The sequence below is a fragment of the Rhinichthys klamathensis genome, unplaced genomic scaffold (assembly GCF_029890125.1).
Source record: "Rhinichthys klamathensis goyatoka isolate OS25496 unplaced genomic scaffold, OSU_Roscu_1.1 h1tg000059l_1, whole genome shotgun sequence".
Taxonomy (NCBI): domain Eukaryota; kingdom Metazoa; phylum Chordata; class Actinopteri; order Cypriniformes; family Leuciscidae; genus Rhinichthys; species Rhinichthys klamathensis.
Genome location: NW_026606604.1, coordinates 4,631,220 through 4,658,785, shown reverse-complemented (window position 1 = coordinate 4,658,785; position 27,566 = coordinate 4,631,220). Strand labels below are relative to the sequence as shown.

Here is a 27,566-nt window from a genome sequence, read left to right as displayed (position 1 = left end):
TGGCCCGTGGTTTGACATGACGACCCATTCCCAGTGGTAGCAGCACTGCCAGTTTAGAGGAGTTTCAGATCTTAATCTAGGCTGATTTTAACCCACAACTGGACAGGTATAAACAAACGATGGAAGCCGCACATAATTTCCCTGGAAAATGTTCTTAAACTTTGTGCTAGCAACACCAAAACCAAGGGTTTGGGGGCAGTCGTGGCCAAATGGTTAAAGAGTCAGACTGGTAACCTGAAGGTTGTGGGTTCGATTCCCAATACCTCCAGGAAATGACTGAGGTGCCCTTGAGCAAGACACCTAACCCCCAATCGCTCCCCGGGCGCCACAGCAAAAATGGCTGCCCACTGCTCCGAGTGTGTGTTCATGGTTTGCAATGTGTGTGTTCACTCACTGCTCGCACTAACTTGGATGGGTTAAATGTAGAGGACAAATTCCTGGGTTATTGGCCTTCACATGTCACTTTCACTTTCAGCGCACTAGTAAAATGTACAGTATACTTTGCATGCACAAGTCGCATAGCGTCTTCCAAATGCATAATTGCTAAATATTATTGCACTAAATGTGTATACTGTACTAAACTTAACATTTGCAAGGGTAAATATCAAACCACAAACATAAAACGGAGAAAATAAGATTATAAAAACATATTTTGTCCTTACCTGGTGCCACTCAGACTTGGCGTGTGATCCTGCTCACCCAGTTCCTTCAATGCTGAGTGTAAAGCTCTACTGGAGCCAGAGCTGATGGGAAAGGTGTTCTCTACAGACAGCAGAGCTATGCAAATCCTTACCTGAATTCTCCTCCCTACACCTGGCATCACAAACTTCCTGCTAATCAGGCCAGTCAGTATACCGTAGGTCAAACATTATAAAATAATTATCAATATGGTTAAAACGGGCAATCATCTCTTGAGCCTATTGGAATTTTTTAATGTGCATGTAACAATGCAAAGATCCCACTTGAAAGTGGCTAAATGCATGGTTGAACAACGCAAATATTGTTGAAGTTCATTAGCAGGTCATAAAAGTTGAGTGTCATAATGAGCAGTACGAGACTGTCCTTTCGGTGTCTGTTGTCTATAATCCGTCCTTGTGGGCACATGCATTATGAAGCCAGCGGCCTCCTCTCTAATAAGCATAAAAGGCTGCAATAATTGCTTTCAATAGACCACCATCTCAGATAATAAATCATTTAATAAAACCTTTTGAAGCCTGAGGGGCAGACAAGATCACTCCCACCCAGAAAGGCTTGGTTCCCGCATGGAAAACAGTAATGCCTGATAGGCTACATCTTTATTAAATTGCACATTTAAAGGCAGGTCTTGTGAGTACAAAATGCACACAGAGAGAGAGAGAGAGAGAGAGAGAGAGAGAGAGAGAGAGAGAGAGAGAGAGAGAGAGAGAGAGAGAGAGAGAGAGAGAGAGAGAGAGAGAGAGAGAGAGAGAGAGAGAGAGAGAGAGAGAGAGAGAGAGAGAGAGAGAGTCCAAATTAGAAAAGAGCATGTTTGTTCAGCTGGAAACTAAAGAGTAGTTCACAGATATGTCTATGGTGCAAATGAGATGTGATCTCATGCTTCAGCAAATGCAAATAAAAAAGCACATGTAGTTTTTAGCTGCATTGTGAAGTAGCGATGCCTGATCCCTGAGTCGTTTTTTTTGTGTAGGATCTTTCAAATTAATTAGTTGAAGCAGTTCACAAAATTCTTGCTCTCCTTTTTGGGGCTATATAAAGCCCACTCTAAACATACTGACTGGGGAGTTAATACATCCACGAATAGGACTAAACAATTTGTTCAATAATAGGATCAAATCATATCGACTCCAATGCATCAAACTCACCGACGTTTAATTGAACCAAGAACCGACATGTAGCCTACAATTGGTAATGTTGAGAACCTATGAGAGTGCTGATAGTGAGCATTTGAAGTTAAATTACATTTTGACTGAAGGGATAAAAAATTACTTTTACGAAAATTAGACGGATGTACAACTTACGTAGCCTGCAATGAACCAATAAAATCATACTGGAAATGTGTCACTTTAGGCAGATTTATCAACACACTCGGACTTTAGTATTTTTTTACGTAAACGTAGGCTACATTAACATTGTTATTAGACCTATTTAAATTACTTTGTTTTATGACCTGAAGCACAAAAAAATACAATAGGATATTGTTATGATGAAACCGCGATTAAGTAAAAGCCTCACTAAATAATTTTAAACAGTCTGTTCAAAAGAACCGATTCGCGGAAATGAGTCGAACTTCCCATCGTGCTCGATTGCTCTGTGACTGTGAGCCACTTATATGCTCTGACAAAAGTAAACAGTCTGACTCGATTAGCAATACTGCGTAATGCACGCAAACGCGGAAGCGACGTTCCACTGGTGTTTTGTGCACCGTGCATGTGTGCTTGACAGTCGGAATTTTACGATCGTTTATCTCTGGAATTGGACGTTCTTGAGACGCATGCAGCCCGGTGTGTCATGATTCCCATAGCGGTGGTGGTGTGTGTGATGGGCGGGTGGTGTACCGTGTATCTAGCGGACACGCTGCTGCGGGTAGGCGGATCTTTAACTTGAGCTAACGAAAGAGAGTCAATTCCCCATCCCCTGCTTAAACAATGGGATTTGTCATAATTGATCCTTTGTAATGCGAATGTGATTAATTTGTCAAGAACATTAGATGATAAGAGCGGCTTCTTTACCATGTAAAGAAGAACAATGGTATGTTATGGCAGTAATACCAAGGTAGGATTATTGCTATATTTATGTACCATTGTATTTACATATGTTCATCTACAAAAAAAGTTAAATATTTTGGACATTGTACCTCGATACTGGCATGTTTTGACCTGTGCCATGTTTTTTGGGGGGCATTACCGTGTCCGTGGTACTACCATCCACGGTTTACCTTGAAGTAGCATATAAAATACCAGTATAATTTTAGTTACATTGTATATCTCAAAGTACCATTGTATCATCATCTGATTTATTACTTTAACATAGCATAACTGTACCTAGTTAGTTTTCTTACGTAGTAGTAGTAGTAGTTAATTACTCTCACTAATGCAATAATTTAAGTATAAAATGGCTTCAGACATAACTTTGTATGTCTTAAATGAGATCTCATATTATTATACTGTTGCAAGAATAAATATAGCAACTAGTGTATTAATTTTGGCATAAAATATTGTACTACCTTTTTACCTCTTTATAAGGGTGATGATTATAAAACCCTATCCCATCCTAACTAACCATCTTTTTTTCTCTGTTTCACCTTCAGTCGTCCAGTTCAGTGAAGAGCCGCTATGAATCGTGGTTATCTTCGAACGGATTCACTCTCTCCCCCTTCCATATCAAATGGCACACAGGCATCTTCAACCGTCTGTTTGCCAGATGTGCTCATCTCAACCCTCGCTTTCTGTACATCTGGTATGAGTTTTGTCATTACTGTCCTCAAATCAGTTATTTTGCATGTTTAGATGACAGTGATGCTTATCATGAGCTCTTTAACCTTTATTGCTGTATTATACAAACCTGTCAGTACTTTGTTTCTGTGATTCTGAATGGAAGAAACGTGGATCATGTCATTGATATTTTCTGATAGGTCTAATAACATCTTTAATTATGTACTATAAGACATTTTGCTCTGTTTTGGTTTCCAATGGTGTGGCTGTTGACGCATTAAATCCACTTTGATGATATTTATTTAATTTTTTTGAGGACTTACAGCTTTAGTTACTAAAAAAATCTTAAGCTGCTTATGAAGAGAGCATTGGTTACAGCAAGGCATTATGGGTACCCCACCGCACACATACACACACACACACACACACACCATCATATCCACAATCACTCTCTTTTTGTTGCTCTATCATCATAGAGAAAGAATTAAAAATCCAGAATTTAAAATCTTATTTCAACTTGTGTATGTATATATATAATATATGTATGTATTGCACATCTGTTTCAGGTTCAGTGCTGGTATGGTGTTTGGGGTTCTGGCGATGTTTGGATCTGTGGTTCTCCTGAGCCAAACGTTGCTGCAGACTTTGAGTCAGATGTTGGCAGAGACGCCGGAGGGGTCCCACGAACAGATCTTGCAAGTGGTGGTGAGTGCAGAAGAGGTCTTTAGGGAATCAGTATGTGATGTTGGTGCATTTCTTTGAGCACTGAGGTAAACAGTGTGAACCGTCTGTGCTCATCCTCATCATCCCGGTCATGTCTTTTGTTGTATTATCAGGTGCCTGGTGTGAACCTTCCTGTCAGTCAACTGGCCTATTTTTTCATCGCTATCTTGGTCAGTGGAGTCATACATGAGTTTGGCCATGGGGTGGCAGCACTGAGGTAAACAGATCATCTTAAAGGTGCAGCATCGAACATTTTAACACTTACTTATCCCACATTTAGCCAGGATAAGATAAAGAATTTAAGCTTAAGAACTTTTAAAGCCTTATGCTATTTCGTTTATTACATAGCAGCTTTAAGATGAAAATGTGCCCTAATGGAGCAAAAATTTGCAAGAATGAATCTTTGGATTTTTGCATAGATGCAAATATTTTGTTTACTTTTAGAAGAGTCACTTATGGTTGTTTATAGTGTCTCAATTTCTAGGAAGATTACTTGCGTATTATATTTAAGTTGTCTGTAGTTTGCGTGCACATTTGTGATAGATTGAGATTGAGTCACTGTAAAGGTTTATTAGAAGTTTCGGGTCACAAACTCAAATCTCACCCCATTTGACTTGTACATTTCTCAGAAGTTTTTGTTTAATTTAAGCAAAGTGTGAGTTTCTGGGCTTGTGCCATTATAATGCTGGTTATACCTGAAAAACTATTGAAAAAAATGGTGTGTTCTTTTGGAAAGAAGCTTGTTTCAGTTTCTTTCTGCATGTTCTTCTCAGGGAGCAGGTGAGGTTGAATGGTTTTGGCATGTTCATGTTTGTGGTTTATCCTGGAGCGTTTGTGGACCTCTTCACCACACATCTGAACCTCATTTCTCCAGTCCAGCAGCTCAGAATATTCTGCGCCGGTGAGACTTTTTAAACCAGGCACAATGACTTTTTGCGAGCCTTTCATATGCAATTCATAAAACTTTATTTTAACCTTATAACTCTAGCAACCTTTATAAAAGCATAACATTTTCCACTTTGTCTGTCTTTGTGTAGGTGTGTGGCACAACTTCATGCTGTGTGTTGTGGCCCTCAGCTTCCTGTTCCTGCTGCCCATCTTGCTGTTCCCCTTGTATTACACTGGAGCAGGGGCGCTAGTCACTGAGGTGGTGGAGGTCAGATCACCTTTCATCTTTAAGTTTTATGTTTCGACTGTGTCCTTAGCGTCTGAGATAGGTTTGTTGTACAGGGTTCCCCGTCCAGTGGACCCCGTGGGCTGTTTCTAGGAGATCTGGTTACCCAGCTGGAGGACTGTACTGTTAGGGGAGTCCAAGACTGGCACAACTGCGTTCCGCATCTATCCCATAATCCTCAGACGGGCTACTGTGTTCACACTGCCAAACTGCAGCACAGCTGGATGGCAGGAAGAGGTACTGACCTGCCATATACACTACCGGTCAAAAGTTTGGGGTCTGATTTTGTTTTTTAAAGAAATGAATGCTTTTATTCAGCAAAGATGTATTAAATTGATCAAAAATGGCCATAAAGACATTTATAATGCTGTTCATTTGAGCTTTCTGTTTATCAATGAATTCTGAAAAAAATGCATCATGATTTCCACAAAAATATTGATAATATTGATTCAACATTGATAATAATCAGCATATTACAATTGGATCATGTGACACTGAAGACTGGAGTAATGGCTGCTGAAAATTCAGCTTTGCATCACAGAAATATATTACATTTTAAAATATGCTCAAATAGAACAAAGTTATTTTTAATTGGAATAATGATTCATAATATTTCTGTCTTTAAATGCACAATAGATTTGAAGACATAACTCTTACTGACCCCAAACTTTTTAAATGGTGTAAATAAAGTTGTGCTGTTTAAGTTAATATTACAAATATTTCTTAGCTCATTCTGATTTTTCTTCCACTCAGCATTCAAACGTCTCGATGGCACTATGGAGTGCTGTGGGAACAACAGCCTGACTGACCTCTGCTTCTCTTACAGTAATAACGTGGAGAGCAAATTGGTAAGATGGACACCTTTTCTGAAATGCTCCTAGTTAGTTTTTGGGAATTTTATTCAAATTTGTACTGTTATAAAACTTATATTGAGATTCTGTTTGCTCCTATTAATATCAGCAATAAACTACATTGCAGTGTCAGATAATGGCACCTCATTGCTAAACACAGGGAACATTTAGTCAATGACTATTAAAACTGAAAATGAATGTTCCTGCTGTTGGCTAACTAGGCTTTGCATGGCTGAAAGTGATAAGCTATAATATCTGAAAATTAAAACAGATCTATTTTTGCATTATTGACATTCGCCGTTACGCTTTATATCTCACAAGAGGAAGGGGAAAAACAATTCAGTCTTGGTATTTTTGACACTTTAAACTATTGCTGTTTTTCTCCTCGTGCTAGTATGCCTGCCTGGCGGTCAGAAAAACCATTGAAGCGAGTCGTACATGTCGTACCAACACAGACTGTCAAACGGACTTCATCCCAAGCTTGTGTTTAATCCCATCTCTGGAGAACCAGACCAGACTGATCCGGGTCAAACACCCACCACAAGCAGACATGCTGTTTGTTGGCTACCCTTCACACCTACAGTACTCGGGTCAGACGTATTCTATTCTATTCTATTCTATTCAGTTTTATGCAAAAGTTCCTGCTTATAAACGTGATCATTTCTTTATTTTTAGTGAGTCTCACCAACTTTGTTCCTCGTTTGGGCTTTCTTCATCCAGACCTGCCTGTCATGCTGGAGACTTTCTGCAAGTATCCTTCCCACACAGTCAGTATTTACATCAGATAGCGCTCAAACAACGTTTCGATTCCTCTTTCGCGTTTCCTTGCCCTTGAACGGACACATGCACACAAAAAAATGTCTAAATACCTGTCTCTGCAAGTTTTCTCTCGATTATGTCATAAGTGAACAGTTGAGCTTTTTCGGTCCGTGCATTCGGTTTTAAAGTGACGCCAGACACCTAATATTCCTACAGTGGTCTGTGATTAATGTTTATAAAACAACAAAATACAGCTTTAAAGGGATACTCCACCCAAAAATGAAAATTCTGTCATCATTTACTCACCCTCAAGTTGTTGCAAACCTGTATAAGTTTCTTTCTTCTGATGAACACAAAGCAAGATATTTTGAAGAACGATTGGAACTTTGGCACCATTGACTTCCATAGTATTTTTTTTTCTACGATGGAAGTCAATGGTGCCAAACAACTGTTTGGTTCCAATCGTTCTTCAAAATATCTTCCTTTGTGTTCAGCAGAAGAAAGAAACTCATACAGGTTTGCAACAACTTGAGGGTGAGTAAATGATGACAGAATTTTAATTTTTGGGTGGAGTTTCCCTTTAACAAAGATGGAACTATATTTAATTTCTACATTGAACAAATAGTGTTATTTTAATTTTAGGCTTAATTATTAATTTATGTGCCTGAATACTACTTTTAGACTTTAACTTTGTTATTTAGTATTCATGTCTGCTTGTAATTTGTGCATTTGTTCTTATTTTATTACTGACTGTTCACTTGGTTTTAATAATGTTTGAACTTTATCAGTTAGGCTAGTAGTTGTTGATGTGGTATCGAAGAACTTCAAGTCAACTTTAAGTAAAAAAATGAAAAGCTAAGTTACACCCCCCCCCCCCAATACATTATATATATATATATATATATATATATATATATATTTATATGTTTATTTATTTAGTTATCATCCGAACCGTAAATTTTGTGATCCGTTGCACCACTAGTAATCTGAGACAAATAACTCTGTAATGACTGCCTCATTTATAAATGTATGTACAGCCTTAACTTCTTGTGTGTTGAGATACCTGGTGTCATTGTCTGGGGCCCTGGCGGTGGTAAACGCTGTTCCGTGCTTTGCTCTGGACGGCCAGTGGATGCTCACAGCATTCCTAGAAGCTACGTTGAGCTCTGTGATCCTAGAGAGGAACAACCGAGAGCTGATTGGCTTTTTTTTTCTGCTGGGGGGCAGTGCCCTTCTAGCGGCCAATGTAGCTCTGGGCCTGTGGATGGTCACTGCACGGTAACATTTAGCCATCTCCTCCAGTCAAACTGTTTGGGGGAAATGCTTACTGAAGACCCTTCTTGAACTCGTGGAGGAAACGACTGGGTGGTTTTACCTTTGCTGGTACTTGCCAGGTTTTCCCACCCTGAGAGTGCAACCAGAGGGGCAAGAGTGCTGCTGTACACGAGAAAACTCTTAATCGATAGGTTTGAATAGCTCAGATAGAAACAAGCAGTAAAAATCATCTTGAAGCTGCATGCTTTTACACTGTGACTTAAGGACAGCGCCATTAGTGCCCTCTTTAATAAATACTGTGCATTATCACACCTTGACATAAGTGTGTCTACTATATCACGTAAATATACTAGACACAACCCGCATATACATGGAGGATTTTGTGGGCATTGCTTGCCTGTTTTGCCTCTGTCTTCCTAACGTAGGGTGAATTCAGGTTGATTAGGACACTTTTTTTTAGGTCCCAATCAACCTGAATTCACCCTATATAGACACACAAAAGTATGTGTAGTTTTACGTTGTACATCAACCCAAACATGCATAAATAAAGCCAAATAAAAGAATTTGACCAAATAAGGAAATTTGGGAAGAAAGTAAAAACATAAGATAATGAAATGAATGTACATTCAGCAATTTTAGAGACACATAAGTAACCTAAAATAAGTAGTGACACGATTACGATAGTATCAGTAACTGAGAACTTTTGCTGTTGCGTGATGCTTCCACACCACTAGGTTTCAGTATAGAGTCCAAGATGGTTGCCATTAGCTAGCATAGCATCAACAATCTAAATTTCAATGCATACAGCGTGAGCAAAATATACATTTGTAAATATAGTGACTAGACACAGCATGAAACTGCACAAATAAACATACTACTGCAGTATTATTGAACTTGAAAGAATAGATTTAGTTGCTTAGTCAGCAATTGAGCAAAGTTATAAGCTCTGCCACAGCTGTGAACTGAAAATGTTCTCTTATACACATGACAAGAGAAACCTATTGCTAAACATGCTCTAATGTGCATGTGAAGCGTTCATATATGATCTGAATACTGTGAATATTTCCCCCAAAAACAATTAGCCAGACTGCACTAAACTTGTTTTACTTGTTTTTAATGTACTTTCTGCTTGTTTTCTTATATATTTTTTTTTTAATTTGTTGTCTTTGTTCACCTTCATGGCCCATTGTACATGCGTTTATAAAAGTAATTTACATGATCCTTCCTGTGTCATTGACTTATTTGTTTACAAAGAGGTCAGTGCTGCTCTGAACATACTTGGTAAGTCTGATGAACCCTCTTCCCGTCTGAAACCCGGTCTGAAAACACATGGCAGTTAATAATGAGAATTTTATACTTTTAAACAGAAGGAGAATTATTCTAAGGAAAATTCATACATGAAAAATTAAAATGGAAGCTTTATAGGACTGTATAAATGATTGCAGAATATTTTCTGCCAGTAGATGCCAGTATTATCCCATCTGATGTTGAATTTTTTTGACCTCTGGAAAAGTGTTTCATCCAAGTGTTGTTGGATCATTTGCCATGATATTATGAACTTCAAGCAAGCCCTGTATCTCTGTAATACTGAATGCATTTACATCTTAAAAACATCTTACCACAGTGACTGACAAGAGCCACCAATGAGGTGTGAAATGACATCTTGAGAAAAGGGGATGGAGAGAAGGGCTTTATGGGTGAAAGGAATCTGATAGTGGAGTCAGGACTGTAAGAAAATGAGGATATAGTTATTTTGTGGCAATGGAACTGTGATGTCTGGGTGCATTTGATGTCAGGAAAGGTGTCACACAGAGAAGGGTTTAGTACATTTGTTGGCTGATGGACACTGCTACTTAGATGTGTGTCCATGTTTTCATTCTCAAGGACATCAGTATGTGGATTGCTCTCAAAGTTGGTGGCTGTCAGTCAGCTAATGGCTGCAGCATGTCTCTTTTCCCCTGCTGCAAAGCTCTATGGGAAAACGATGGCAATTATGTGGTCAGTTTGACAGCATTTATCATCTCAAGTGTATTTGAACTTGCATAACTGAGTTTTTTTTTCTTTTTTTCTCATGCTTCACTTTTCACATTGCTTATAGTTTATGGCCAATTTTATCCGAAGTATCTCATTTTATGGGAATCTTGGCCTTTTCATCGTTTTTGGACAACCTTAATGATCTGCTTAATGTCAGAAATGTATTAATAACTATCTATTATTTGTTATGAATAAGCATCAGTCCATGGAAATGGTCAATTAGAGGCTTGAGGAATGTTCTGTTAAACAATGACTCTCTGATATTAAAAGCGCACTTTGAGAAAGGGACAGAAGTTCATGGGTCAAGCTGCAGTTTTCCCTAAAGTCCTTCTGTCAAGTTCTTTATGCAACAGCATTCAGTTTCTGACTTCAGTTTGTATTTGAATCACATGGCATCCTATCATTGGTCAGTTCTGCTTCTGAAGATCTTCATCAAACTTGTCCATGACTTCATGACTCATGACTTCATGACTCAGGTGCTTGCATTTTGTTAAGTGTTTCCTGTTGGAGGTGTAGAGCACATCCGTCCATCAGTTGGTTCTCATGTGAGGGTTTCTTCTTTTAGCTCTGTACTGCTATAATTAGCTTTCATTGTGCACGTTTCTGAGTTCTTTTTAGGGTTTCCTCCAAAGAAGGGTGTGTTGATGCTACATTTTGGATGTGCCCCTTGGGAAGACGGAGGACTGTATGTCTGTGCTATTTCAGAGTGAAAAATAATTACACATGGATGTGGTTGTGCGTAGGGAGACCAGACTCCTCCCCTCTTACCGTCACCTAGAAATCCTTGGGGCTGTTTATATGCGTGTCTGTTCTTAGTTTAGGGGGGTGAACTAATTGTTGGCTGTGTATAAATATATATATGATGAAGGATGAAAATACAATTATTTAGATCTCATTCTCCGGACCCCCTCTGTGTGTGTGTATCCTTTCAACACATTATAAAAGATCCTTGTGTCTTTTAGTATAACAGTCATTGTGTTTGTGTCTTTTCTCTGTCTTGGTACAGTATCAGTGTGTACATTCTGTATGTAGATAATAGGTCTCTTAGAGGTACAATATATGTGCATGTTTGTTGGTTTTTGAGAGAGGGAGAGATTGTTCTCAGCTTATGTACTTATGTTGAATTTCTATTAGTCAACAAAACAAATGAGAAGTGTTGACACACTGTGAATGTCCCTACAGGTGTTTGTGTAATAGAAGCGTGTCTATTCCAGGTAACGTGCCTGTCCCACAAACACAACATTCATTAAACATATCATTAACAGCTATTTTTGTGAATGTAAAAGCCACTTATAGGTAATGAGCCTTGTTTTTCTTGTGGGCATGTGGTTAGCTGAGGCACCAACGATCTCATGGTGTCACATCTGCTCTTTTCTTTTGTAGAGCGAAGGCAGCTGCATGATGGATAGGACTGCTTGATTCTGCCATACTCTAAATTGAAGGTTTGGCCTGATAAGCTTGGCTTCATATGCTGAGCTTGGGGAGCAGAAACCACACATCTGCAGGATATGACCAGTTTAGACAAATGACAATGCCAATGTTCTATGAATATTTCTGCTGGTATTTACAAACTGTAAGTTGACAGTGATGATGATGATGATGATGATGGTGATATTTTAGCGATTATATCCCCTGCAAAAATGTACCATGTTAACTATATAGTTTCCACTAAAATACCTGTTCAACTAAAATAATAGGTTCAGGTATTCCCTACATTATGGGGCCAAAATGTCCCCACAAGAATGGCAATACAGAAGACTTTGTGGGGACATTTTTGGGTTCCCATGAGGAAAACAGCTTAGAAATCATACTAGTTTTTTTTTTTTTAAGTGTAAAAAAATGCAGAAAGTTTTCTGTGATGGGTATGTGTCGGGGTAGATGATAGAATATACAGTTTGTACAGTATAAAAATCTCTAGGGAAGGTCCCCATAAAACATGTAAACGTGCGTGCGAGCCTCAGTCTGTGCGTATCTCAGTGTAATGACACACTGTCAGTCTGTTTCTCTGCATACTGTAAACAGAGCAGTCGATGCATGAGGTTTCGCCCAGGGTTGTGTCGTCAGTCCTCCCCCCATATCTCCCTCTCTCATTGGCTCACTCTTTCTCATTCAGTCCCCACATGTTCCATATCTCTAGCGCCTGTGTTTAAACTAATGTTTGTGTGCCGATCTCTGTCTTAGCTCTAAATACCGGTTTCATCTGTAACGTCCCGTGCTGAGGAGCTGACCCTCCCTCTCTGTAGTTGGTCTTCCTGACCACAGCCTCCTGTTCACTAACAACATAATGAGGCACGAAACGCTCCCCCCTGGAAAAATGATGTCTGTAAAAAGAAGCTTTCGCCTCCTCACTAACCACAATTGCTTTGTGTATAAATATAAGTATTTGAAAGGCAAGGCGCCGGTCTTTGTAAAGCTACTTGGTAATGTTTTTATTGTGGGAAGTGCTATACATTTGAATTTAATCTAAATTTTAAACTGATGAAAATAAAGTAGATTTGACGTTTTGGAGGAAAATTCTGTAAAAAATTTGTTTTGGTGTGGTGAGTCCCTCTCTCAATCTCAAAGAATCCTTGCTGTTTCACAGCTGTCATTCGTCATCATCGTTATTAAATTATTCATACCAGAATAAAAAAAATATCTAACTCTACGTGTGATTTAGTAAAGCAGAATAGCTGCCTTACACAAAACTGAAACTTCTGTCATTATTTACTCACTCTCATGGCATTTTAAAACATGTACATTGTTACTTTTTTGGTGGAACTTAAGAATCTTCAGACCATATTTATGGGAGTCGGTATATATATATATATTTTTGAAAGAAGTCTCTTATATGCTCACCAAGCTGCATTTATCGGATCAAAAATACAGCAAAAACAGTAATATTGTGAAATATTATTACAATTTAAATACATGTTTTCTATTGTAATATATTTATAAAAGTAATTTATTCCTGTGATGCAAAGCTGAATTTTCGTCATTACTCCAGTCTTCGGTGTCACATGATCCTTCAGAAATCATTCAAATATGCTGATTTGCTGCTCAAAAAGCATTTTTTATTATTGGTATCAATATTGAGAACGGCTGTGTAAACCAAGAAGCATGATTTGAAATGAAAATGGTAACATAAATGTCTTTACTGTCATTTTGTTACTGAAATTATCATAAATTGTGTTTTTGAAACCTCAAATCGCACAAAATATATATTCAGCTGCTGTATATGTTCAATAGTCTGATATGTTGTTGAACTATTTTATGGTGGATTTTTTATTCAGTCTATGTCCATCATGGTCACTATTAACCATTTCTCCTTTTTTTATGTTCCACAGGAAAAAATAAATAACAGCATGGGTTTGGACCAGATGATGGTGAGTAATGAACCGTCAACAAACAACACATCTTTAATAAAGCATTAATAAGAATACAAGCTTTTTGTAAAATGTTATGAATTATTTCAATGACATGATTATAAAACTGTCTTTGCGAAAGAAAACAATTTAAATGAAGACATAACTTGACATCAGGGTTATTAGTCTTAAGGGTGAGAGCCCAGATGTGGCTCTTTATCAGTTCAGGAAGTCTTTTACTGACGCTCTGTCAAGTGTCTGATTATGAATGATCGTGTGAAAGGGGTTTTATAGAGTGAGAGTTTCATCACACAAAAACAGAAGCTCGGCCCTATTTAACCCATCTGAAGGGTTTGATTTAGTGACTGTATATAAAAAATAAAAGATTGTGTTGTCTTATGAGGAACATGTTTTAGACACACATTCAGAAATGTGGACGGACTGTTTTGGTCTGAATTACAATACAAGTCTTTTTGGGAAATCTATTTGAGAAAAAAGCGTCCAACGCTGATAAGGTGCTCAAGCGTCAGAGCCCAACCTTTCACCACAGAATTTCCGGTATAATTCATGGGAGTTACGTCCTGTGCAATTTAAATCTAGATTTGGGATGAGTCACAGGCGATACGGCGAGGCGATAAGAGGAAGAAGGTCTATTCTTTGTTGATACATTCCACATGAATCTCATTCTGGGATCTTCACTCTTTATATTGTTTACTTCTTTAAAAGAAAGAGAGAGAGATTTTCCAAGCAATGGTTTAAAAAAAAAAAAAAAAGAAGATGGTTCACAAATGCTTATTTAAATTGACCACATTTTTTTTTATGTGTATATCAATATTTTTAATATTTATTTTAATAGACCACAATAAAAAAAAATAAAAAAAAACAGGTGGAGGAACGGTGCTAGATGGTCTTACACCAGCAGATTTCAGATTTCATGCTGTATATTACTGTACCACAGATGAGTCCCTGCTGGATTGTTGACCTTCACCTACTATATGGTGTTGTGACAAAGTGTTTGATATTGATATTTAAAATGAATTCAATTGTTGATGATATCAAGTTTTACTTCCCCTTCACAATCAAATTATTTATTCGTTTTAGTGAATGCGTCCTCTGTTGAACACATGAAGTGCGAAGCCCCTCATAGACACGCTGGAAAATGACAAGGTCAGTTCTTCCTATTTGCACATTACAATTGGTTATTCACTCCATCTGCCACAGCTGTGCGTCTTCTACACTTCGACATGTCTCGGACTCAAAGCTGTTCATGAGGAAAGCAGCCCTCTTAACTATAGCTAGTAGTGCTGTCATCTGACGGCTCAGCAAGTGTTTGTATTTCTTATCAGAAGATAAGATGAAGAAGACGTTGCACGTCAGAATCTCTGCAATCTGTTCATTCAAAGTGATTATTTACTGGGAAGCCAGACGTCAAACACTATTTAGTTGCTTTGATTACAAATGAAAACTGATAATAAATGGGGTAACATGAGAATTTAACTCGCCAAGGTCCGGAATACCAGATTCATAGAAATCACTTGGTCTGAACACTATTTTTATTCTCATTTAAGGCTAAAAAATTGTGTGTAAGCCATAATTTCACTTCCTGAAAACATGCAAGCAGGACTTCTAAAGAGCTTGAATTATTTTGTTCAAATGGGAAGTACAGTTGGGTGTCGTCAGCGTATAAATGAAATGATACTCCGTATTTGGAAAAGATGGAACCCAGTGTTAGCAAATATAAAGAAAATAGTATCGGATCTAGAATAGATCCCTGTGGTACACCACAGGAAAGATGTGCTGCTGAGGAAGTATGATTTCCAATGCATACAGAAAATTTTCTGTTGGTTAAAAAAGACTGGAACCAATTTAAAACGGTACCCTGAATGCCTACGTAATTATTCAGTCGAGAAATAAGAATTGTATGATCAACCTTATCGAAAGCAGAGTTGAGATCTAAAAGGACCAGAGCAACAGCACTCCCATTATCTGTTGCCAGCATAATGTCATTAGTAACTTTCAATAGAGCGGATTCGGTGCTGTGTAGTTTCCTAAATCCTGACTGGAAAGTGTCATATAGTGAATTTCTACTCAGAAAAGATTGTAATTGAGTGAAAACAACATTTTCCAAGATTTTTGAGATAAATGGAAGATTTGAAATTGGTCTGAAATTACCCAAGGCAGAAATATTAAGATTGGATTTTTTCAGAAGGGGAGTAACTGAAGCATGTTTTAGGTAGTCAGGGACCGTACCAGTACTCAAACTAATGTTAATAAAAAGCAGGAGATCAGGCCCTATGATATCGGCGATTTGCTTAAAAAAGTGTGACGGAATAATATCATATGGACAAGAGGTAGGTTTTAGATGTTCAACAATATCTCTGCAAGTATGTAGAGAAATTGGATCGAACATGCTCCAGGTAGATGAACACATAGGCACTTCAGAGAATACATGAGAAGTCAACAGTGTTTGTGGTCTTGACCTTGTTGTCTTCGCGGCAAAAAAAGATAAAAAAAAAAAATCAGACACATCAGGGAAAACATCAACCACAGGGTTTAAAACAGAGTCTATAGTGGAAAATAAAATTCTTGGTCTATGATGATTTTTTGAGACAATCTCTGAAAGAAATTTGGATTTAGCCGACTTAAATATTAACATATTGTTTAAATTAATATTATATTAATCAAATATTTACAATATGTATTATATTTCATATTAATATTCAAAATAAATAGTGAAATTTTATTTAATATTAGATTTACATAATTATTTTATTTTAAAGATTAAATTAGATTTAACTAAATACATAGAAAACCATATTTAATGATGTTTCAAACTATTCCAAATGTGTTTGCGTCTTTGGAAATCCTCATAATCTTTTATCAAATAATGCTACGATTTTTCTCATAAGGACATCTCAATAATGCGATTAGACTGATAAATCATCCTGGCATTGATATATTAATGAGCAGAACAGATCAGAAACAAAACTTCATGATAAAACATTGTCTAGGAAACTTTGTGTCTGCAGTAGATTGTGTCCATGGCACAGACACATCATCACACCGTGTTCCTAATTCTATTTTATGCTGTGGGACATACTGAAAATAAATACAGAAGTGGCTACATTTAACCAGAGGGCTCATCATCTCAAACGCAGTGCAGGGACTCTGAGACACACACCTGGAGCCCAAACACAGACTATATGAGCGTAGACACACACACACACACAAATACAGTCATCCCACCCTTCCTGCAGGACGCCATATAATTACTCCTGTAAGTAAGGTGCTCCAGTTGGCTCTAAGTAGGAGAGTTCCTCCTACCCCTGGATCTCCTAACTCTCTCTCATTCACTCCTTCACTCTGTCTTTCCCCTCCTTCCTTGGCTATTCTCCTCTCTCTTATCCTCTCATGACTCTCCATGCTGTGTATCTGCCACTGATCTGAGACCTGTGAGGCGAGACCACCACACGGCCCCACAGTGATCCAAAAGGACCACGGCACCCTGGGACCAGGACTTAAAAGTGCACATCTCCAGGCCAGGCACAGTGAAACCCGGGTGAGAAGGATAGAGAGAGGAATAGAAAGAGAAGGAACACGCTCAACTCAGTGGCAGTATGGAAATGGAGAGGCTGGGGAGAGGAGGAACCAAACCGAGCGCGGGCCCCAACACTCTCCTGAAAGCTGCGCTGGCAGTGTGTGTGTGTGTCTGCATTGCACTATTGATAGCCGTCATCACGGGTGAGTCATTTGCATGCACAATTACATACTTACTACTAATGTGACGTATACATCTATCCATGTAGATAGATAGATGGATTGTAGATAGATAGATAGACAGATAGATAGACTGATTTGTGCTCTTCGGTCAGTTGTGTGTTTGTGTATGAGATTATTTTAGGAGTGTATTCTGTTACACACACACAGCGTGTCGTTGAAGGCTGTAATTAGCACAGTAAGTAGGAGCTCTGGTTAGGAAACATGTATATGCGTCTTTAAAGTTTTGAGGCTAGAGGGCCGTGAGTCGTTTAGGAAATGTGGGTGTTTAAGTTTAGAAAAGTGTGTGTTTTTACAGTTGATAGTTGTCCTAAAACCGCCTCATTTCGTTCTAAACTTGTATGACTTACTTTCTTCTGTTGAACATAAAAGAAGATATTTTAAAGAGTGTTCAAGTTGCTCTTTTCTCTAAAAATGAAAATGACCAGGTTTGTTAAGCTCCAAAAAGAATTTGAGTGAACTGTCCCTTTAAGAGTGCTGAATGTGAATGGGTCTTGTCTCATGGAACCTGAGACATTGTGAACGTACATCTCATGACATGCTGTGTGAGTGTGTGGATGTACAGTATTTTGGTATACACGAGTGTCTCCCTACTGTTCAGACAGCAAATAAATGATGTTCTTCTTATTGTTCTCAGTTGAGGGCTGCCTGCATATTTGCGGTGAGACTAGAGTGTAATTATGCTCATTTCTGTCTGTACATATTCTAGTCACACACACACGGGTGTGTGTGTTGGTTCTGAGGATAATGAGGCTCAGTCCCACGGGGCCGGGTGCTGGATCCTGCTGTGGTCATCTGCTGTCCAGTTGTGGACTGAACCATAAACACAGGCCTTTAAAAGCAATGCTTGCCTGATTTCACAACATACATACAGTTTTGCGCTCACTCAAACTCAGTGACACAAATTCACACAGTTTCACTGGCCTCTGCATGGAGAGTTTACACTGATCATGTTTCAGTACGTTGAAATAGATATTGCAAAAATGTATTCATTATACATTTCCTTCCTCAATTAAATTAAAATAAATTACATTAAATACGGTATAAAAAAAGCTGCATATATTAAATTAAAGTAAACAAATACACAAAATAATTAATATAATAATTTAATTTTAAATTCCAAGTAAATGACAATGTGAAGGAACTAGATCCCATCCTTCGACGGAGATGTATACATTGCAAGCAGTGCACAGGGATATAGTTTATTTAAATTAAACAAAATTCTGTAAAATAGCTAGTTATATCAAATACAAAAATAAATTAATATAATATATTAAAATATATTTAATTTAATTCTAATTTACTTTAATTTAATTAAAAAACCAAGCACAGTCGAATAAACAGGTCAAACAAACAAGCAAGAAAGAGAAAATGTAACTCAAAAGTAACAAACATTTTATTTTCCATAAAAATTAACAATGTAACCTAATTAGCTGCTTTTTTAAGAAGTAACACAAATGTAACATGTTACTTCCCCCCCTGCCCTGTTTGTAGATGTGCAGCTTCTTTGGAATGTGTGTAGTAGAGCATTCACTATGTTTTTGTCCTGTGACATCCAGAGCATGGACAGCTGAAGCCTGAGCACAGTGGGGTGTGTGTGCGTGTGTGTGTGTTCGTAGCGCAATGTTTGGCAGTAATTTCAGGGCATAGTTGTCTTGACTGGTTTGCTTGACAGATTTTGTTTTCTCTCCCCCTGTAGTGTCACACAAAGCAAGCGATGAAGACGTTTGCCTTACCCCACATTGTATTGAAGCAGGTAAACCACGTTTATCATAAAGCCATGAAGGGGCTAGAATGTCATGATGACTTTTCTTAAACTTGGCGCCAGTAGGCAACTACCTAGCAATTCCCTAAACTATACACTCACTTTTACTTTAAACATAACAAGCAGACATTATGATTCAGAAAAACTGTTCAAACACTGTTTTTACTTGTTTGAGATTACTGTAATGCTGAATCTGTGTTTTCTGATGTGTCATCTCTAGCCGGTTCTATCCTGAGTAAGATGGATCAGTCTGTAGAACCATGTGATGACTTCTACCAGTACGCGTGCGGAGGCTGGCTCCGGGATAACCCCATTCCGGAAGACTTATCCAGCTATGGGATTTACCCGTGGCTCAGACAGAATGTAGACCTCAAGCTGAAAGGTGCACTCATCCACATGATTCTCAACTAAATAAAACCTGCAGCCCAAATAAGGTGATTCAATATTGAATCTTTGTGCCACAGAGTTGTTAGAACAGCCCATCCAAGGCGAAGACATCGAGGCAGTGAAGAAGGCCAAAGTCCTCTACACATCCTGCATGAATGAATGTAAGAACCGAAAAGCTCTTTGCAGTTCCATACAGCACCACTCAGACGAGATTGTTTATTCGTTATTTTTTAACATACACTACCAGTCAAAAGTTTTAGATCGGTACCATTTTTAAAGTCTCTTCTGCTCACCAGGGCTGCATTTATTTGATTACAATTTTTGTTTAATAATTGTGAAATATTATTACAATTTAAAACAGCTGTTTTCTATGTGAATATATAGTAAAGTGTAATTTATTCCTGTGATCTAAGCTGAATTTTCAGCATCATTACTCCAGTCTTCAGTGTCACATGATTCTTCAGAAATCATTCTAATATGATGCTCAAGAAACATTTCTCATTATTGTCAATGTTGAAAAACGGTTATTTACATTTTTATTTCAGGATTCTCTGATGAATAGAAAGTTCAAAAGAACATAATTTATCTGAAATAGAAAGCTTTTGTCACATTAAACACTATCGTTCAAAAGTTTGAGGCCAGTAAGAATTTTTCTTTTATTTTTTGGGGGGAAGAAATAAAATAAATCAATACTTTTATTCATCAAGGATGAATTAAATTGATCAAAAGTTACAGTAAAGACATTTATAATGTTACAAAAGATTATATTTCAAATAAATGCTGTTCTTTTGAACTTTCTATTCATCAAAGAATTCTGAATTTTTTATTAAAGAACTGTTTTCAACATTGATCATTTTTTGAGCATCAAATCCGCATATTAGAATGATTGCTGAAAGATCATGTGACACTGAAGACTGGAGTAATGATACTGAAAATCCAGCTTTGATTACGGTAATAAATTACATTTTAATATTTAACAATATTACTGTTTTCTTTTTTATCAAATAAATGCAGCCTTGGTGAGCAGAAGAGACTTCTTTTAAAAACGTAAAAAATCTCACCGATCCAAAAGATTTGAACGGCAGTGAAGTAAAAATAACTGTAATTTCATAAACCGTTTGGGAGTGGAATTGAGACTTTACGTGATCTTATACATCAGGGGTGTCAGGTGAATAAATGTAAATCCGACTTCTTCATCTGTCCACCTGACAGCTGTCCTGGAGATCGAGGATGCCAAACCTCTGCTGAAGAATCTAAAGCAGAAAGACTTCCGCTGGCCGGTTCTAGGCGATGCGTTGGGCTCTTCCTCGCGGTGGGTGGAGTCTCAGTTTAACCTGCTGGAGACACTGGCACAGATACGCAGTCAGCACAGCAAGTCTGTCCTTATCCGGCTTTTTGTCTCTCCTGATGACAAGAACTCCAACCAGTACATCATCAAGGTGAGAGTGAGACCAACATGTCGTCAAATGTCAACCTCTGAGTCGGGGTGAAAAATTCATAGCAATTCTTTTTCTTTTTCTTTTTCCTAGCTGGATCAGGCCTCTTTGTCACTGTCATCCAGAGAAGATTACATCACCAACACAACTGAGGCACAAATGGTACATCGGTACATCTGTCAACCTCCTTAGCCTATATATCATTACATGCAGTCACAGTCCGGCCTGGTTTGATCTCTGCTTTCTCAACCCATTCTTTTCATGCCTCTCTGCAGTATCGAGAAGCTCTTTTAAGGTTGATGGTTGACGTTTCTGTCATGCTTGGAGCCGATGAACCGGCTGCAGAGGCTCAGATGAAACCGGTGCTTGATTTTGAAATGAAACTTGCAAAGGTGAGAAGCAAAACACTGGAAAATCCAAGGCCAAATTCCTTCAAATCACTGGCATTGAGAAAGACAACAGGGCTGTCAGGGTACTTGATGCTTCAACGGAGTGTGTGCTCTTCTGTAGATCGTGATCCCCTATGAAAACCGCACCAGTGAGAACATGTACAACAAGTACAGTTTGTCTAAACTGCAGCGCACTGTTCCAGATGTAAGTACATTATAATTCAAATAAATGTATATTTTATGCCATGTCACTCATACTCGTATACACATACTTAATTAGTGGAAGACAAATAAATGAGCCAGGCTGATTAGTTGCACAGTGTTTAGACATTTTGATTGGCTGAGAACAGTTGTATGAAACAAGGATGCTGTGTTTTTTCCTAGCCCCCCCAAAAAAGCAATTTACTGGGGTAAACAATCTCTGTGTAAAAATAAAATGATGCTGTTCTAAAGTCATTTTTACCCCCAGTAATCTGACTCCAAATCCCAGGTGAAAATTGTAATTTTGACCCCCCCTTTACAAAACTGTAAATATACATTCATCACATTTAATATTTTGGCTTTCTTCTTCATTTATGTTTGTCTTTCTTCAGATTTTTAATTTTTTTTTAACAAAATTAAAAATTTCAGCCTGGAAAGTTTCTGAAATTTGGTTGATATGGCCAAATGTTTTTATGTCTGAGAACCTTTTATACATCATTTTTACACATAGGCCTACTTAACTGTAGACACTGCAATGACATGCACTATGAGGTACAGAACAAATATTTTGAGTGTCCCTTATTTTCCTTTCCAGAAGTTGGCAACCCTATATACTCGTTACTATGACTGTGATGCTCGTGCTATCGAGTTGATCATGATAACTTTGTGTTTTTGGGATGGGTGTTGAGCGTTGTCTTCCACGTGAAACGGAGCTGAACCATTGACTCGTTAAAACACACATTACTACCAAAACACATTTGACATGGATTACCATAGTAACACATTGCTTTCACTTATTGATGACATCATTCCCTCGCCAGCAGATTCCGCCATATATTCGTTGCCTGGGTTACGGTCGCGTACGTAAGTGTGGGGTGGAGCTATCAAATTAGCGGCGAGATCCTTTTGGGGTTGGTGTGAGTTTGTTTTGGTGATTTCAAATATCAACATTGGCCAAAAGTGTTTTTCAAAAACCACTGATCCCACCTTTAAATGTCCTAATTGAACTATGGCCTAATCCTGGCTTAATCTAAACCCTGCCTGTGAAACCAGGCCTAAGTGTATTAGTTTATATAGAATTTAACATTAACCTAAATGAATAAATGCTGTAAAAATATTGATCATTGGTTAGTTCATTATACCTAATGCATTAACTCATGTTAACTAAATAAAACTTGTAAAAATGTTACTGTAATTTAGTTCTTTTCTTTAGTCTAATATTTTAATCAATATATTTTTAGAGCTGAATAAATTAGCTTTGACATAAAATTCAATCTGGTACAAATATAATATATTTCTAAATGCATAATCACACTGCACTACAGTTTACCCAGGTAATACTATTATTGTGTTTACTTTTTGCAGTTTAACTGGCTGGGTTTTGTCAGAGCAGTGATTGACACTGAGCTGTACCCAGACCTGAAAATCTCCTCTTCAGAGCAGGTGATCGTACGTGCCCCACAACACTTTAAAGACCTCTTCAAACTCATCAACGCCACAGAAACCAGGTATCCAGACAGCTCTGTAAGGAGCAAAACCCTATTAAAACATCAGAGCCCTGAGGCTCTGCCTTTGTTGATCTGGACAGTGTCAGTTGTTGTTTTTGTGTGTGCTGTTTGTGAGTCCTACCTCTTTATTACCTGCTCTGCTCAATAACAGAGTCCAGATTACTTTGTAATTAAGCTGCTTCTAATGTTTTACTTCCAACCTCGCCCCAGGACAGTTGCCAATTACGTCATATGGAGATCAGTATTTTCCCGAATCACCACCTTGAGCCGACGCTTTCTCTACAGATACCTGGACTTTGCTCGGGTTAGTGAACCACCTCCTCATTTTAACCCTCCACCAATCTTTGAATAAAAATAGATTTGCTGAGGTTAAAAATATCCGTCTCTTCTCAGGTTATCTCGGGGACCACCTCTCTGACCCCTCGCTGGGACAAGTGTGTAAATTATGTAGAAAACACACTCATCTATGCCACCGGTAGGCTCTTTGTCGATAAGCATTTCCAGGAGGACAAGAAACACATGGTAAGACTTTTAAGTATTTAGATATGGAACCATTTTTTATTCAAATTCAGCTTTGCCATTGCAGGAATAAGTTACATCTTAAAATATATAAAATAGAAAAAAGTTATTTTAAATTGTAATAATATTTCTGTTTTTACTGTACATACATAAGTTTTGCAACTATTCATATATTAAAACTATTCTCTCTCCACACACACACACATACTGTATATATATATATTTATATATATATTTACAATTTTAGTTTTTGTCCCCATCTAGTGGCACTAATCATGAATAACAGCATAAAATGCTGGAACTCAGTTTACTGTAAAACTTCTAAACTGCTAAACATTACTTTGAATGCTAATGTATTTGTCCTTTATGAAGATGGAGGAATTGATAAATGGTATCCGGTGGGCGTTTATCGACATGCTAGAGAAGGAGAATGAATGGATGGATGAAGAAACAAAGAGAAAAGCAACAGATAAGGTGCGTACCAGTGTATTTGTGATGGCTATGAATACACAGCATGTTCTTTTCCATATCATTACTGTCTGTATATCACTTTAGGCTCACTCAGTCTTGGCGAAAGTGGGTTACCCAGACTTCATCCTAAATGACACCTATATTAATGAGGACATCAAACGAGTATGTTTGCAAGCTTCTCAGATTTTGTTGGTCTTGTTTATGATGATATTCCAGTTTGAATTGTGTTTGGCAGATGTCAGTACAACTCAAAGTCATTGAGGTTTTATGTTTATGCACAGCTGTCATTCACTGCGACGGACTACTTTGGGAATGTTATGCAGACCCTGAAGTTCATAGCTCAGTCTGACATCGCCTGGCTGAGGAAAAAAGTCCCACGCACGGAGTGAGTTGTCAGCATTTTCAAAGCCTATTCAAATGAGATGAATCTGTCTTTGTTTGAACAAGATGAAACATCACTTTTTATTTCACTCAGGTGGTTCACCAACCCAACTACAGTAAATGCATTCTACAGCTCCTCTACCAACCAGATCAGTGAGTTGTGCATTTCAAATACACAGCTTGGTCGATCACAGCATTCTGTTATCACAATATATTCTTATAAAACAGAAGTTTCGCCTTAAAAATTTAAGACAGTCAATCAATTAAAATGACTGTTAATGATTACTCTAAAAATGTTTCAGGAAGCAAAGAAAACTACATAAAATAAATGAAAATTAAAGAAATGAATGGCTTACTTTTATTCAGTAAGGACACATTAAATTGATTAAATTGGCAGTAAAGACATTTATAATGTTACAAAAGATTTCTATTTCAAATACTGTGCTTTTGAACTTTCTATTTTTCAAAGAATCCTGAAAAAAATGATCACAGTTTAACAAATATTAAGCAGCACAACTATTTTCAACATTGATTATAATAAGGAATGTTTCTTGAGCAGCAAATCCGCATATTAGAATGATTTCTGAAGGATCATGTGACACTGAAGACTGGAGTAATGATGCTGAAAATTCAGCTTTGCCATCACAGGAATGAATTACATTTTAAAATATGTATATAAATAGAAAATTATTATTATCCAGTATAATGTGTGTTACTTACAAAGAACACATTTCTGTTTGGTATCTGTCAGGTACAAAAGCAGAGTTTTTGATGGTTTTAGATGTTTGATGTTTGTTTAGATATACTGGATCGTGTTCTTCTTTTACCCAGGATTCCCTGCAGGAGAACTTCAGAAGCCATTTTTCTGGGGACTAGACTATCCTCGGTGAGACATAGACACTTCTTCTTGTTGATGTTTTCTGATTTCGATTTCCCCAGCACAAGCTAATTTGTGAAATGTGTTCTTGTGTCAGATCACTGAGCTATGGAGCGATCGGTGTAATTGTGGGGCATGAACTGACCCATGGATTTGATAACAATGGTGAGGCCATTTGATTTATAATGAGTCTCAACACATGCGTTGCCTGATTCTCAAGGACATTTGTGTGTATTTGTGTTCGTCTAGGTAGAAAATATGACAAAGATGGGAACTTGGACCAATGGTGGAGCAACTCCTCCATCACCCTCTTCACCGAAAAGGCAAAATGCATGATTGACCAGTACGACAGCTACTACTGGAAGGAGGCAGGACTAAATGTACAGTAGGAACCAGCATTTTCAATGCATTTATTTTTGAACACTTCATCAAAATGTAGCAGAGCTACCAACCTAATACTTAATACCCACAATCTTCTCTCAAGGTCAAGGGGAAGAGGACACTGGGAGAGAACATTGCTGACAATGGAGGGATGAGAGAATCTTTCAGGGTATTACAGCATTTTCCATTAGAATTATCAACTTGTCTCATTCCATACCTGTAAGACTTTCTTTGATGGATCACTGGAGGAGAAATTTGGAGAATTTCTTACAATTTGTGAACACATCATTGAGACTACTTTTCTGACCCGGATCAACTGATTCATAGAAAAATGTGACACAAAATAATGATTCATTCACAAGTCAGACATTGTTACTTCTCTTAAGAGGCGGTCACAGTCACACTACATTTTTCTTTCCATTGACTTCCATTTATACTTATGTGAATGTGAGAGAATTGTGTATATGGTGAATTACAGTATGTTCTTTTTTTAAAGACGCCGCTGAGTGCTGCAGTGTCCGTGAAAATTTTGCATACTCAAAGCCTACTGTGACTGCTTTTCCTGGAGAGTTAAGATATTCAGTGAATCAATTATTAAATATATCATACAGCTAAATGGCTAAAGATTCATTTGAAACACTTTTATCATACTTTAATGGTTATTTTTTTTATCCTTTCTGAAGCTTGAAAGCTCCAGTGACAATAAATTTTAATTGCATAGAAAAAAAATCCAGTCTGTGCTCCATGGAAGAGAGAAAGTATGGAATTACATGAGGGTGAATTTTTAAACTATACCTTTAATATTCCAGATTGTGGTGTGTACAATTATAATTCTGTGTAACCATGTACATGTGAACGTGTCTGCAGGCCTACAGGAGATGGATCGAGAAAGAGAGAGGATTCGAGGAGCCTCTCCTACCTGGTTTGGGTCTGACCAATAACCAGCTGTTCTTCCTCAGTTATGCCCATGTCAGTAGTCAGTATTTCACATACATATTTGGGCCTAAATTTCAGATGTCACAGACATTATTTCTTATTCTTAATAATTTAGACTCGGTTGGAAAAGTGTTGAAAATGTTTCCAGTCTTTTTAAAGGGTTTTATGTGTATCTTAAATAGTATGCAAGATTAGAATGACTATTTTATCTGATGGTAGCATGTTCAAATGTTTTAGGCACTGTTTTAGTAAGCACTCAAAAGTATGCACTTTCCCAGTACTATTAAAGTAATGTTTTGCCTGTAGTGTCTTGCCTTAAATGGGACTCTTATTGATTTGTTTGTGTATATATTGTTATGTGCTAGGTTCGCTGTAATGCCTACAGACCAGAAGCAGCACGTGATCAGGTCCAAAGTGGAGCTCACAGCCCTCCTAAATATAGGTAAGGTGCAGTAATATATACAGCTCATTTACATCTATATTACATCCCCTATTCTTCAATGTCACTCACTTACTACTCTCGTTGCTATGATGAAGGGTTATCGGGGCTATGAGCAACTATGAAGAGTTCCGTAAAGCTTTTAACTGCCCCGAGACGTCAGTCATGAACAGAGGGGCGGGGTCCTGTCGAGTATGGTAATGAAAGTAAGGACCCTGTGAAGAATTCAATCACAGCACAACCCAAACCTCCATATTTTGTCCCGTTCACTGGTTTCTATAGAGAAACAGCGGTTACTAACACTGACCACTGCAGCGCCTGGCCCTCCTTCAGCCACTGGAATACTGTACACTCCTGAGAGCTTTCGGCCAGATCTGTCTGTCTGTTTTACTGTCTGACCTCAATCTGACCACCACACAAATTCCCTTGAGGCCTTCCTTTGGTTCATCACTGTTTTTTACTCAAACAAATTTGGTCGCACTGTTGCTTTAAGAGTGCTATAAATTATTATTTTTGTTGTTGTTGATAA

At 37.8% G+C, this 27,566-nt stretch overlaps 3 protein-coding genes across 6 annotated transcripts in view; 2 read left to right on the top strand and 1 right to left on the bottom strand.

Moving 5' to 3' along the window:
* The window catches only part of smpx (small muscle protein X-linked), a 55,416-nt gene that overhangs the window by 8,987 nt on the left and 18,863 nt on the right, over nt 1–27,566 (bottom strand). The window contains exon 1 of one of the 3 annotated variants that reach the window (XM_056249089.1): nt 663–800. The exons of 1 other annotated variant lie outside the window; for it this stretch is intronic. The gene's annotated coding sequence lies outside the window, so the exon portion shown is untranslated. Of the gene's footprint in view, nt 1–662; nt 801–27,566 lie in introns of those variants that run through there. One more of the 3 variants, XM_056249090.1, reaches the window with a different exon arrangement.
* On the top strand, nt 2,251–9,413 carry mbtps2 (membrane-bound transcription factor peptidase, site 2). 2 transcript variants are annotated; one of them, XM_056249083.1, is made up of 11 exons: nt 2,251–2,562; nt 3,287–3,435; nt 3,977–4,115; nt 4,247–4,350; nt 4,907–5,034; nt 5,171–5,289; nt 5,364–5,544; nt 6,061–6,155; nt 6,553–6,748; nt 6,834–6,909; nt 7,977–9,413. In XM_056249083.1, exons 1-11 carry the CDS (start codon nt 2,488–2,490, stop codon nt 8,197–8,199), a joined length of 1,485 nt encoding a protein of 494 aa, XP_056105058.1. In that variant the 5' UTR covers nt 2,251–2,487; the 3' UTR covers nt 8,200–9,413. The 2 variants fall into 2 exon arrangements, with proteins under 2 accessions (XP_056105058.1, XP_056105059.1); XM_056249084.1 differs by lacking the exon at nt 2,251–2,562 and adding an exon at nt 2,607–2,751.
* On the top strand, nt 16,865–27,436 carry phex (phosphate regulating endopeptidase homolog, X-linked). The gene is made up of 22 exons (XM_056249081.1): nt 16,865–17,311; nt 19,047–19,103; nt 19,333–19,494; nt 19,577–19,660; nt 20,712–20,938; nt 21,029–21,097; nt 21,211–21,327; nt 21,446–21,529; nt 22,891–23,033; nt 23,244–23,337; nt 23,427–23,555; nt 23,925–24,026; nt 24,108–24,185; nt 24,305–24,408; nt 24,499–24,557; nt 25,236–25,290; nt 25,379–25,446; nt 25,531–25,661; nt 25,766–25,831; nt 26,530–26,631; nt 26,964–27,040; nt 27,136–27,436. Exons 1-22 carry the CDS (start codon nt 17,188–17,190, stop codon nt 27,236–27,238), a joined length of 2,235 nt encoding a protein of 744 aa, XP_056105056.1. The 5' UTR covers nt 16,865–17,187; the 3' UTR covers nt 27,239–27,436.